We start from the raw sequence: 13,969 nt of genomic DNA on the forward strand, positions 1-13,969 counted from the left end.
AGAAAATCTGCAGTGGCTTTTGTTGGCTTTTGGGTTTTTTATTCTGTTATCCTTGCCTCCTGGAAAGGTGGTCTTCAGCACAGATGGGAAGAACGCCCGCCTTGTCGTTGATGGTCTAAGGGCCCAGCACAGAAAACTGGCAACAAATGCTGCCATCAGCATTAAGCCACCAGTCTACATGGGAGGGCTGCCACCACTGAAGAGACAGGTAAATAATTGACAAATCCACCCACACACACACCCCATGCTGCATAAATTATATGGGAAAGTCTTTAATACGCAGGATTTCCATGCTGAAAAGCTTTGGGGAGGGTTTCCAAGGACCACATGAGCACCATCTGTGGCTGGTATTTGCAGTGGCTCATTGCAGATCTTTTTCCTCACCTGTTCACACAGCCTTCACCTGGACCTGTATTTTCAATATGTTGCTGAGACACTGATGACAAACACGTACTCTTCATTTTTATTCCTTAAAAGTAGAGAAGACCAAAGTCACATTTTTAATTCCAGGAATACCATCTTTCTGCAGAACATTTACCTCAGTGGACTAAGCAATAATCAGTAGAAAAACAAAAGAATTATTCTCATTAACGAATTATGGATGTAGAACTGGATTTGAATCTGAAATACATGTGGTTTCTGTTTAAAAAAGAGGACAGCCAATGAGCCAGGGTATTTTATAAAATCAGAATTAAATAAACAGTCTTAGGAAGGGAAGGGCTGCTTCAGGGATTTCACAATTCCTCTTGCATTGTCTTTTTGACACATCATTGGGAAGTACCTGTTTTACAAGCAGGAGTCATGTTAATTGAATATCAACTCTTACTGGGTTTCAAGCACTTTTTTAGAACTTTGGAATGCCTTTTCACTGCATCAAAGATGGGTGCTAGGTGCCTTTAGTGCCAGTTGTCTTTCTAATAGTCCAACAGTCCAAAACAACCTATGTTTAGTATTATTGCTAAAAAAAAAGCCATAATACTTCAGTATTCATGTTTTCAAATATGCTTTCAGAATATGCCTATGAAGAGTTTCAAGGGTTGCCTGAGGAATTTTAAGATTAATGGAAAAGCCATGAATGCACCTCAACAAAAACATGGCGTACTTCCATGTCTGGATGTTCTCATGGACACAGGGATTTACTTCTTTAATGAAGGAGGATATATCACCATTGGTAAGCTATGTGGGGATTATGGTATATGGAATTGTGTGAAGCACAGAGGTGTACGGGTTACTTGTTTTTACGTGGTTTTCCAATTATCTCCATCTATGATCATACCTCTCCCCACTGTTTAATTCTCCACAGGTAATTTGCTGATGGATTTGGATTTCAGGATTGTATTTACCATTCGACCAAGGAGTTCCACAGGTGTACTCCTCCATGCTGGAAGCAAGCAAGACAACTACTTGACTGTTTACATGAAGGGAGGGAAGGTGGGTACAGACTGTGTCCATTCCAGCTGTATTGCCCTCATTCAGCAGGGGGAATTCTGACCTCCCCGTGTTGCTCCTGTTCTTTGTCACAGTAACTTTACAGGTAATTTCTCTACAGGTGATTGCTGCTGGAAATAGTGATGCTGGAGAATTCCAGGCATCAGTCACACCTAAGAAACCTCTGTCTGATGGACAGTGGCATACCATTGCAGGTACATTATACATACCATTTCTTCTGAAGCTTTGAAGGGATGGTGGGCACAGAGCACTGCAGCTCCAAATTTTTCATTAATCATTTCACTTCTGTTTAGTCTGAGAATACTCTTGCATTGTGTCTTGTGTTAATTAAAGGCTTTACATAAGATTTTTTTGGTAGGCTCTGTTAAGCCCCAGATGACCTAGGTTTCAGTCTGACCCTGAATAAAAAAAAAAATGTTTTTTCTGTGCCTTGAATTTCAAGAAAGATGCAATTTAAAAATAGTGCCATATCTAGCTGATTCTTTAATAGGGTTGAAGAAAGAGTTCTCATTTTCCTGCTTCTTTGCAGTCTCTCAGAAGGAGAACACAGTGCAGCTAGAGGTGGGAACACAGAGTAACTATACCACTGTACTTCAACCCTCTCCTCCTAGACGTGTGTATCAGCCACTCTACTTTGGCAGAATTCCAGGTAATTTTATTGCTTCTTATTTTTTTCATGTTTTTTCCTTTCCAAAACAAAGGTCCCATCCATTCATGTTCTCCTATATAATTTCCCCTCTTTTGAAAACCCTGCCATAATTAATGTTCCTTAAAATAATACTTACTAACTTGGTCTTTCCACCTTGGTTTTGTAGCAAATTTGGACACCCCATGGCTTCCAGTCGAAGACCCATTTTTTGGCTGTCTTCGAAATATTACCATCAATGACAAACATGTTTCCACCAGGAGGATTTCAGAGGTTCATGGTACAGTGAATTTGCACGGGTGCCCAGAGAAGTAACTCTGCTGTTACAGTCATTGTGGACACATTGGGCTGTGTCTGCTGAAGAGCTGCATGGATTCCCCTTTGGTGACCAGCATCAGGCTGCTCCTTCTGAACAGCCGGTGAGCAAATGCATCCTCTGGATGTGGACTGTGCCAAAGCAAACAAAATGTATTTGCTTTGACAAACTCCCTTTTAAATGTTATTGATTTCTGAGGTAATCCGTTGTGCCTTTGGAGATATATGCAGAAAATGTAATTGCATATACCCTGCTGGGCCAAATTCTGCTCTCATCCACAACGGCAGAGACTTGAGCAACTCCAGTGTCCATATTTTGGAAATTTTCCTTAATGTTGGCCATCTTGAGAGCAAATTTGATCCATTAATATAAAGAATTTTATAAAAATATAAATCTCTTTGGATTGTTGCTTATACAGAAATGTACATTGATATTCAAAGTAATAATAATAATATAAATGGAGTTTGAAGCACTTTAAGGAGTGAAACTCTGGGGGTTTGTTACAAGGTTAGGAATTGTGGGACCAAATAAATGCAGTATGTTCCTAAAACCCTTTTTTCTTGTTTGGTTGTTTTAACCTGATGGGTTTTTAATATACTTTTTAGAAGCTGCTTAATCCTGCTTGCTTTGTGCAAATATTTCTGTAGGTTTAAGATACTGATTTGCCTGAATAAGCAGGTATCCATCCATCATCTCTCCATCTCTGCTCATCACAATTTGATTATCTAAAAATCTCAAAAAGAGGGTCATTTCTTTGCAGTCTTCAGAGACAGAGAGTCTCTTCCATAGGCAATTTTTTTCCTAATGAAATGAAGAAAAGTTCTATCGAGAATAGCAGCTGCATTTGCTACAATTATGTAGCACAAATTATAGGACTAACCCAGCAAAACTGTTTTCTTCAACATTCAAATCTTTGTTTTGTACTTGATTGTGACCCACAGTGGAAGGCAGGGAACCCACTTTGCTTTATTCTTCTGAGAAGAGGGCTGGACTGCATAGACTTGACATGGCTTCTTTTTCCACTGTCATTCAGAACCAGCATTTTGATAATGGTTTTTTTATCCCCAATCCCTGGTGCCAACCCTCTTTTGCAAAATGAAAAAATTAAAAAAATGAAAGCATTTTCTAAGGCTGGTCCTCGATGTAGGAATGCATGCAGACAAATTCTCCTTCACTCCTAATGCTCCTGTTTTCCACTGCCTTCTCAATGTACAGCAGCATGTCTTCAGTATGTTTGAAATGAGGTGCAAGCTGGACTAATAGAAGCAGATGCCAGATCAATAGTCCTTATGGCTTTGGTCATTAATCCCTTTGCAGCTTTGCAGGGTAGCAAAAGTGTCAAAAAGCTGTTCACACCAAATCTTGTGTTGCTTTCTCTTTTATGTCAACTCTTTCACTGGGAAATCTGTGTCCATGCAGAGGTTTCTGAAGTGTAAAGCCAGTTTGGGTGGGAATGGGATGCATGCTGGGGCTGAGGGCTCAGAGGGATTGACATGTAATGGCAGAGCCCTCTCCTTATATTATACATATTCTCCTGTACATCAACCTGCCACGTGAGACTGCAGCACCCATCAGGCTGGAGGTGATGGGTTCAGAAGTAATCTCTTGTGCTAGCAACAGCTGAATCCTTTCTATTTATAAAAGCTCAAATACTGCTGAAATACTCGGTTGACCAAAACTGTGAAAATACTCAATTCATTTACTGGCTTAATTGACACTAAAAGTTTCCAGAAGGAGAAAGGAGGAACAATTAAATTTTATCATGCAATTCTCTAGTGACCTTCCCTATCTCATACTCATCAGACAGCTCTATGAGGCAGATTTTCCCAAACCATAAAAAAAAAAGCCTTTTCATTCTTCTCTTACTGCCCTCAGTAAAACAAAGACAAAAGGCATGGCAGAGATTTTTGCTTCACAATCTGGAGCCAGTCCTGGATTTCAATTCGCCTCCATTTGATTTGATTTTATCAGAAGTAGTTCTTATGCTGACAAAAAGAAATGAAAAATGTATAAAGACTTGAGTATATATAAGATATATTGATCAGGAAGTATTAATTCCAATACAATACTACTTTTGCACAGAAAAAAAAAAAAATAGAAAAGTCTCTTTGGTTTTAAGGTTCTTTGTGGTTGTTTGGTTGGTTTTTTTCCCCACAATTTTTTCAGTTATATTGCTTCCACAGAGTCAGGCTGTCATACATAGTTGGGACAATGAATAAAAGCCAACTAGAATTTCAGGTTCTGTACTTTCAGAGGTAAATATATATCAGGCTGAGGAACATTTAGTAAAAAGCTTTTTCACAGAATATTTTGAGTTGGAAGGAACCCTCAAGGATCATCAAGTCCAGTTGATGATTTTAACATGAGAAAAGAAGATGTTATGTTTCAATTGATGAAGAATTTTTATTATTAAAGAAATTGGTGTTATGGGGTTTTTTAATTGTTAGGAGTAGTAGTTCCAAGACTTGCATCATCATCAGTGTTGCCATTTCACAATAACTTGCATGAATTATTTGCCTGTTTTGGCTGTAGCATTTCAGATGTGCCCCCAAAACTAGCAATTCCCATGTTAGAATAAAATATACAGCAGAGGCTTTCCCTGTATTTTATTCTATAGTCATTTTGCTAATCAAATACCATGCTCAGTACACTGAGACCACATGGCTAAAAAGCACACACTCTTTAACAGTGTGTTAGAGTTCTTCTGAATCCCAAATCAATTAGAGAAGGAGAGCAGATTTCCACTCTACACTAAACCACATTGGTATTGTTAGCATCAAATCTCTCTCTTGTCCATATAAGTATCAAGGGCAAAGGATTCTCATCCAGTTAATTTGGATTAGATTTAATAGGATCATGTTATCTGAGGTGGATGACACCAAGGTCTGTGAGTTTCCATTTATTGTAACTACAGCTAGATTATTGGCAGCTGAAAGACAGAAAGCCTAACACTGAGAACTGAGAGCAAATAAAATGAAATAGATCACAGGGCACTGTAGAAGGAAATACACATTCATTGTAGAAAAAAAAGCTGTTATATATATAAAAAAGGAAAACATACTGCCTTTTCACTGCTTATAAATTACTGTGACTTAAGCTTCTAATAACAAAAGCTTCCAACTAAAACTTTTAGCATTCTTTCTGTACCTGAGCTAAGGTTTTGTGCTTTTGTTTCTGTGGAGCTTTCATTTAAAACACAGAGCCATTGACTTTTCACACTGTCACCAGCAAGATGAATTGTGCAAGCGAAATTTCTGTGGTTTTGTAACCACTTCTTTGAGTCACCTGTGAGCCAATTCATTTTAGCTTTCCATCCTCTTTGCCTCTTTATAAGTTCTCCATGGATATTTTTCATATATGTTTTTTTTATTATTATTATTTGGGGTATTTTCTCCCTTCTCCTTCCTTTCTGCCCTTCATAAAATAGCCTTGAAAATGCAGTTGTAGTGAAAACACTTATAAATGTGTTATGGTTTTGTAATGGACTCTTCCCATGCTTTTTGCCTATTACCATTCTCTTTGTGGTTTCCTCATTTAAAAAAACCAAAAACCTCCTGCATCTTTCTCTAATGATGTAAGGAAGCTTAGGACACAACCTTCTGTAAATCTGTCTGCATTTTCTAAAAATACATTAAATGGACATCCCTGGCAAAAGGGATGTTAAAGGGGATGGTGCTATAATACAATATGATAGCTTCACTGGAGACATTATGGCTGCAAGGCAGAAACATAAACATCCTTTGTGCAGCTGGCCCAGACATCTTAAAATTGCAAGAGGCTGATCATTGCCTGAGCTGCAATGAAGCACCCTCTGAGTATAAAGAATTGCAAGCAAAATAACCAATGAGTTTTTATGTTCTGTCAGTTTAGGGGATCCTCTGTAGCAATAAAACCAAACTGTGACCTGTTGGTCATATTGTACTGTGTATCCTGCTTTGCAGCTGACAGCATAAGATCTTTTTTAAACACACTCCTACCATTACTTTACACTTCAGCCAGTTACTATGTTTCCTACAGGTTGTTCCAAATGTGAAGCACATGTGAAATGTTCCATGAGAAACAGTTTCTTTGTTAAGGTGTCATTCACTCGTTGAGAAAGATGAAACACTGCTGCATTGTGACACACAATAAAAAGAAAGCTAGTTGGCATCATGACCTTTTGTCTCTGTTCAGTTGTATTTAAATTGGGACAAGAGATTTCTCCATTGTGTGGGAGCCTGTGTCTAAGAGCTCTGTCACAGGATGACTATGCACTGGTAAGAATGAATAATTACATTTATAGTTGTGTCAGTAATTTATAAAATAATATGTATCATGGTTTAGGAATGGTGCTTCACAGTTCAGTGCACCTACTGAGACTCTCCCAAACCACACTGACACTTGCCCACTCCTCCTTTCCCCTGTCCCTTCCTGGTCCGGCAGAGGAAATTGAGAATTAGGGCACAAAAGGTGAAGATCACAGGTTGAGAAAAGAACAATATACTGGAAACAACGAGATAAGTAAATGAAGAGTAATAGCAACAATATGAATAATGACAGTATTATTCAAATAATTCAAAGAGAGGGTAATCCATGTACAAAGATACTCACCAGAGACCCCTAAGACAATGAACCATGGCAGACAATGCTGCCATGGTTTTTTTCACCAGAAGCCCTGTCCTCTCCCACAGAAGCCAGAGTCCCTTACCCCTGCTCCTGGAAATGACCTGAGGTGGTATGGAATAACTTCCTGCCATGCCCCTTGAGCCATGCTCCCTCAGCTACTGCTAAAAATTAACTTTGTCCTAGCCAAAACTGAGGCAATATGGAAAAGAACTATTAGAGTTTCAATCCAGAAAGAATTGTTCAGATCATTTTTTGATGCCTGAAGACATAACAAAAAAAAAACATTTTAAAGGATAGAGAAATAAATGATTTTGTGGCCAGCCAGCTCTTGCTGACACAGTTTTAATTAAGAAGGTTAATTATTAGTATAATAAGCCAAAATCTATCAGCATGAGCTGTTACTTAATAGAGGAGTTGTATAGTTGGGCAACAGCACCTACCATAAATCTTAATTCTAGATCCTGATTTCTTTCTGATCAGAATTGCTGCCCTAATACTACAAACCTAGAGAACCAGTAATATGCCCAGGCACTGACTCCTGCAGTGAGGTCAAGGGCTTCAGCTAATAAAATTTACCTGAGAACAAGGTGTCAGATCAGTAATAAAGTCCTAACTTTCCCTTTTCTGCACACATTTAAATCAAAGGTAATGACATGTCCCCAGGGCCATTAACCTAAGCAGTAAAGAAGCTAAAAACACTCTGAGCAATTCTCCAGGGAAACACATAGGCATAATCCAAAGTTCAGGGGCTTAGTGGAAAGATTGAACCAGTTCACAGGACTTTGGTTCATACACCTTATTAAAACATGCAGTAAATCTTACCTACTGGTCATAAAAAAATGTATTCTAAAATATTGCCAAGGTTTATAGAGAATTGTTACTGCAGATTAAATCTGTTTGTTATGTAATAAAGGGCAGGACACGGTCTCCATAAAACCTAAGATAATCCATCTAATGCAAATATACATAAATGGAAACTTTACACAAACGCAAAGGGTATTTGCATCAGCAAGAAGAGTGGCAGCAAGGACACCAGGCAGATAAACCATGCTCCCTGAGGAGTGTCAGTGGTGAAGGCAGTGCTGGGAGGTCTCAGAATGCCTGCTGTGAGCCATTCAACCTGGATGCCAAAGACCCCACTGTGGCTCAGCTGTTTCCTATGCTGCTCAAAATCAAAAGTAGCTGCAGTCATCCTACTATGCCTTTACCGGGCCAAAAGGAAAGAAAACTCCTCCAGCAATTTCATTATTCCTGCATGCATAAGAATAGTACCAAATTTCAGACTGATCGTTGTATTTAGTCAGGCTCTTGTAACTTGATATTGGCATGGTAAAGGAAGGTAATGTTCCCAAAGCAGAGCCACTTAAGAGGACATTTGATCCCTGAATCTATGTATATTGCATTTATCATAAAAGATGAAATGAATCAACATGACATATATGCTCAGCACAAATTTAATTCGAAACAGACACCACGAAACCACTACTGGTCATTACTGTTATTTAATTAAAATGGAATGAAAAGGTTAAATTTTTCAAAGAGACACTGCATGCCATCAAACAGAATAAAGGCCAGGTGCCTGAGCAGAATAAATCAACATTACTCTATTGTTCCTGGATTTAGGCAGATAGAAGAAGAGGGTCTAGTTGTGTTTGTGTAGCTTTGTGTGTTCTAAATGTTGGGGACACAACTCAGAGACCTTATAAAAAGGACTTTGCTGCAAAGAGTTAAAACCAGGAATGTTACAGCTCGCTTTCACTGAAAAAATAGGGTTTTTTTATCAGTGCAAAAAAAATGCTTAAAAACAAGATACAAGCCTAGAGGATGGATAGATCTTATAGTTGAAGAAGAAAAGTAATGCAGGAAAAAGCAAGCCTTGCTCAGAGAGTACTAACCCCTGCCAAGGGAAGTGTCTACAGCAGAGAAGCTGTTAGAAACTGTTGTTAATTTGACTGGACAATTTTATTGTGGTTTAGTGTGGACAATTTATGTGGTTACAACAAGGAACCCAGGCCCTGACCCCTTGAACCCCAGACTCAATACTGCCCTTCCGGACTGCTCCTGTGCGGCATCCAGGGTGTCCCAACCTCTTCTCAGCCCAGGGGAGGGCTGTGGGGCTGAGTGGCTGCCTGCACCCCTTCCCTAGGGCTGAGGGGAGAGGTTTTTCTCAAGCTTCCCCTCTTTCCTGACCAGATGCTCAGTCTGTGAGCTTACAAATCTCTGTCTGCAATGGGGAGCTCAGAAAAATGGTCAGCCAGGCCAAGTATATGCCAGGAGGGAAAACATCACGAAGCTGCCACTCCTGGCCCTTTTTATTTTGCTCTCTGACCCTTTTTCTTTTGTTTGTTGTACTCAGTATAATGGAAGGGAACATCTGGAGGATAGTAACAGCAACCAAATTTGCATGCATATAGCAGATAATTAAGCACGTGTCTATCTGCAGCTGCAAACAGCAATTAGTCTTAAGATAGCTTTGCACACCCCTTCCTGCCTATTCTTCTGTTCCCTCAGAGGGCCCTCTCACGTGTGCATCTCTGAGAGGCACTGAGTGCTGGCCTCCTTTTTATTTGTGAAGACAGTCGTGCAGCTGAGCTTAAACCCTTCAATGTAACTTTGAATAGGATGAACTTCCTCTGATCTATCAATTTCCAGTAGAAACGGCTTTCTGCATAAGACATGACGCGGTGACCCAAATCAAAACATCCGTGCTTACATCCCAGCGTTGCTGAGACTATAAGCAGATTTCATTCCTAGTTTCTCCTCTTAGATCTGAGGAAACTGAGCTCTAGAGAGTCACTTCTGACTGCTGATGTTTTGTGTGGCTGACTCTTGCCTCTCTGCAGTTGCCCAAGGCAAATACTGCTTCCCTGCTTGCTGCAGCTAGGAAGAAGTTTACATTTGCCCTATAGGCCTCCACCCCAGGGCCATGAAGGGCATTTTATAACATCTTATCCTACCAAGTAAATACATTTATCCTATGCCTGTCTTTTTGGTTATAGATTCCCCTGGCAATGAAACCATAGATAGCATTTTGTTGCCTCAAACAGGTGTCCTCATTTCTCCTGTGATAGAGTCAAATTTTCTAGACAGGTAAAATAGAAGCTGCTGAGTGCTGCAACTAGGAGACACACTTTAGAGTAATTTACAGAGCAATTTTCTAATTTTTTGAAAACCAAAGGCTGCATTGCAAATTCCTACATTTCAGGCTCTGATATCGTATCTTTTAATTTATCTATATGCTAAAATGGAGTGTAGTAATAGTGTGGGCTTCAGCTGGGACAGGCTGAAGTTGAAGAAAGGGCTGGAGTGTGATCAAAGAGACCCCTGTGCCTCAAGCAGGGATTAGATTCAATGGAATGGCTTCACAATCTGGACAACAGTGATTATTCCATGTGGCTCTTTGCATTTGCTCATTGTATGACCCAGCTGCCTGATCAAGGCTTTTGTTGAGGTAAGAGCCTATGCCATTCTCTCTGCTGGGGAATTCCTGTGCATGTTTGAATTCTTGGGTATAATATGCCATGTTTCCATTGGATTTACTTCTGTGTAAATAAAATGTAGGCATTCCCAGCTATAACAAATTCACAAAAATTGCAGAAAGTGTTTGCATCAAGTAGTAATTTGAAAACAAAACTGCAGTTTTAGAAACTTATTAAGGCATAGAGATCTGTTGGAAAACAAAATTTTGCTTCTATATGGAGAACACGAATCTCCTGTGTTTCAGTGGGCAACACCAATGAGGTTTTTTGTGAATGCCCTGTAACAGCAATGAACAAAACAACCTTGGTTAGCACCATAAAGCACTGTAACACTGTCATATGCATCTGCATTTCATGCATAGCTGTGCTTACAGGAGCACATTCCACCACCAAATCCAGACAAAAATGTTAAGGCTTTTACCATAAGAATAGGTGAACTCATTATTTTTCATTTGGGAACCCAGAGAAAGTTACAAAATACATGGACCTATTTGATTTTAAGCAAATGGAATGGCTAGACAGACTTGGGTGCATAGAAAATTAGCCAGTAGCACTGGTAGTATCCACTTGACTTGAGTAAGACCCATAGCATTTGTGGAGCAGTGTGGTTATTCATCTCACAGCTTCAGGTGGACAAAAATTGGTTGTATACTCTAGGCTATCTTTCTGTAATCAGTGGAGGAGGGTTAGTCATCCTCAAACAAAATTTGAGGATACCATCTCAAACATATGCTGTAAATGCACATGGCAGCAGCCAACCTAGCTCTGGGCTCCAAGCAAGAAACCCCTGAGGATGGATGCAGCACTTTATTATACTTTAGTCCTTAGGAATACTCAGCCCACCTTATGACCCAACTATAAAAACATCATTGTGTGGTATTGTCAGCAGGCCACAGAGAAGAAAAGAACAAGCCACAGGAAATTATCTCCTGCTTCCAATTACAGGGAAAATTTGACATTATAAATGCTTTTGTCACTCATCCTTTTCAATACTGAGTCCCCCAGACATAGCATGGTTATCTTCTGGCATCTCCATATGATGAACTACTTTTTTCTGTGCTTTGTATGATTTGAAGCTTGAGAATCTAAGAAGAAAACGTAGGTTGAACCCAAATAAAAGGCACATAAAGTAAAGAGATGTGAGATAGAAGGCGTATTTATATGTGCTTGTATACGTACAACCCCTCTAAAAATAGGTGAGTGCAAGAGCTATCAAAAGGAAAGGAATGGAAAGGAAACCAGAGGAATGCTTGCTGGATGAATTGCAGTAGAAAATAGCATTTGAGAAAAAATGCTAATGAACTGAAAAATGGGGAAGTGTACTGAAAAAATAGAAGATTGTTTCTCCTTTTGCTGTGCCTGGTAAATGAGCTCTGAAGAAATGGCCTGCAGTAAAAGCACAGCTTTTCACACTGTATTATCCTGGTTATTGCCATGCATTACTCATAATGGCTAAAATTCTGCAACTCAGTTTAGGGTACTTACCTTGTATGTAGCTCTCAGCCTCATGAAACGTGTTTGTAGAACAATCAACTGTGAGTCAGTACGGGATAAGTCACCCAATGTATGGTTTTAAAAGGCACTGTGCTTTCAGAAAGGCAGGAGTGCTTTCAGAATCCAAATACACTTCTAAAAAGAGGAGGGTTATTAAATTTGATATTAAAATGTTACTTTAATAAAAATCTTGTTGCGAGTTAAGATTTGTAAATTACTCCTGTGGTTACCATTACACACACTCAGAATCTTGACTTTGATGTCTCCCTTTATCTGCAATGCAGTGTTTTGCTTGCAGAGCTGCCACTTCCTGTAGTGGGAACGGATTCTGGTAGTCACTACTTCGAGGAATCTATAATTGTCAAGAGTGTTTCCCAACTCACATACCTTGATTAACAAGTGCCCAAATAGGAACATATTATAAATTAATTTGTAAAGAATACGTATACCAAATCAATGGCCCGAGTTTCCAGAAGTAAGTGGAAGAATGGAAAACCTAATGGTAAGCAAAAAGAGAAATCACTTATTGTAGTGAATAGGAACTCAGCTGCATGCTGCTTATTTCATTAAGTACCAGGAGGTAACACATGCATTCCTGGGTTGCTCATTTCATTACAGAACTGTCAGCACAAAGTCTAGTTGGTCAAGCAACAGCTCACAGTCTCTTAAATTCTCTTTAAATGCTGGCTACAGAAAATAATCTCACGAAATGACAAGAGACTTTACAGTGTAAAACTGTAAAGCAGACTTTTTTTATGTCTGCTTTACAGTTTTACACATCAAAATGTGAAGAATCCTCCATTCATATAAACTGGCATCCCATTCACTTAAATTAATGTTCATGATTATAGAACAACCCACAATTAAGGCAAAGACTAGAATGAAGATTATTTAAGCATGTGGCTTTATTTAGCTGTTGTGTCCAGATAATGCTGTAACCTGAATGTATCTAAATAAACATACTGCCTGAGTACACCCTTAAAAGAAGATGAGTCCTTCACTTCAGGTTTATACAAATAGACACTATGGCTTTTCTTGCAAATTAAATTCTCTAAATTAAATGGTACAGCTAGTTATTTTCTTGAGTGAGCAGCAAAAGTTGTCAGACCAAAACACATTTCACAGATGAAAAGCTAGTATCCAGAAATAAAAACTTTGATATCTGAGGTAGCATCTGTCTCTCAATATGGTTTCTAGGTTTTTTTCTGACTTTTGATATATGCTGCAGATCATACTGTTTCTTTTAAAAGCCAATTGCCACCTCTATGTGTGCAAGCCTCAGAGAAGAGTTTTGTAAAGAACAGAGCAGTGTGCTCCAGAAGACATGATTAAACTCCCAAAACATAAGGAAGTGAAATAATTTGGGACAAAGGCATCAGTAGCTAAGTAGGTGTAAATGCAAGGGAAGGAGCTCACCATCTTTGTAGGTATGGTGTGTATGTACACTGCTGACAGAGCTGCTCCAATGAACATGTCCTGCTTAGTCTATTCCAGTGACAGAAAGTCAAAATGCTTTGGTGTGAGGCCGTTATAGGTCACCAAACATCTTGATGTAGCATAGCCACTAATGTTGATGCATGAAATTATTGGGTATTACAATCCCATCAACAGATATGAGAACCAATGCATGGACAATTTAAGCAGCTTGCTGAAAGGCACTGGTGAAGCAAATTCCTTCATATGTGACTGACATATGGCTGTCAGGAGACAGTGGTTTCTTAGACCATGAAGTAGTAGTCCCATCTAAAAATGTACAGAAAATGTGAAAACAGGCCAAAAGGGATATCTGCACAAGAATTCGTTGTTTGCAGTTTTTACTAATGCCAGGAGTGGGAGATTCACAACTCTGCCACGGCTGCTTCATAACCTCCTGCTGAGTTCTCCTCTGCCTTCATGGGTTGTACCCAACCATCAGGGTACAACCCACCAGGCCTTTGTTTCTCATGCCCTCCTTTCTGTTTACCTCCACTACTGGGCATT

The 13,969-nt window shown here is 39.3% G+C and overlaps 2 protein-coding genes across 3 annotated transcripts in view; both read left to right on the top strand.

Annotated features, from left to right (window-relative positions):
• Positions 1 to 2,961, top strand: part of LAMA3 (laminin subunit alpha 3) — a 106,170-nt gene extending 103,209 nt beyond the window's left edge. For both annotated transcript variants that reach the window (XM_071418332.1, XM_071418340.1), the window contains exons 72-77: positions 68 to 208; positions 1,012 to 1,171; positions 1,304 to 1,431; positions 1,550 to 1,643; positions 1,979 to 2,098; positions 2,265 to 2,961. In XM_071418332.1, coding sequence (XP_071274433.1) covers positions 68 to 208; positions 1,012 to 1,171; positions 1,304 to 1,431; positions 1,550 to 1,643; positions 1,979 to 2,098; positions 2,265 to 2,410 — 789 coding nt within the window. In that variant the 3' untranslated portion in view covers positions 2,411 to 2,961. The remainder of the gene's footprint in view (positions 1 to 67; positions 209 to 1,011; positions 1,172 to 1,303; positions 1,432 to 1,549; positions 1,644 to 1,978; positions 2,099 to 2,264) is intronic.
• Positions 2,381 to 13,969, top strand: part of TTC39C (tetratricopeptide repeat domain 39C) — a 55,275-nt gene continuing 43,686 nt past the window's right edge. Inside the window, exon 1 of the mRNA XM_071418364.1 lies at positions 2,381 to 2,514. Within this exon, the coding sequence (XP_071274465.1) occupies positions 2,465 to 2,514 (50 nt within the window). The 5' untranslated portion in view covers positions 2,381 to 2,464. The remainder of the gene's footprint in view (positions 2,515 to 13,969) is intronic.

Source organism: Agelaius tricolor, unplaced genomic scaffold (assembly GCF_023055355.1).
Source record: "Agelaius tricolor isolate 1412-34295 unplaced genomic scaffold, bAgeTri1.0.p SCAF_2, whole genome shotgun sequence".
Classification (NCBI taxonomy): domain Eukaryota; kingdom Metazoa; phylum Chordata; class Aves; order Passeriformes; family Icteridae; genus Agelaius; species Agelaius tricolor.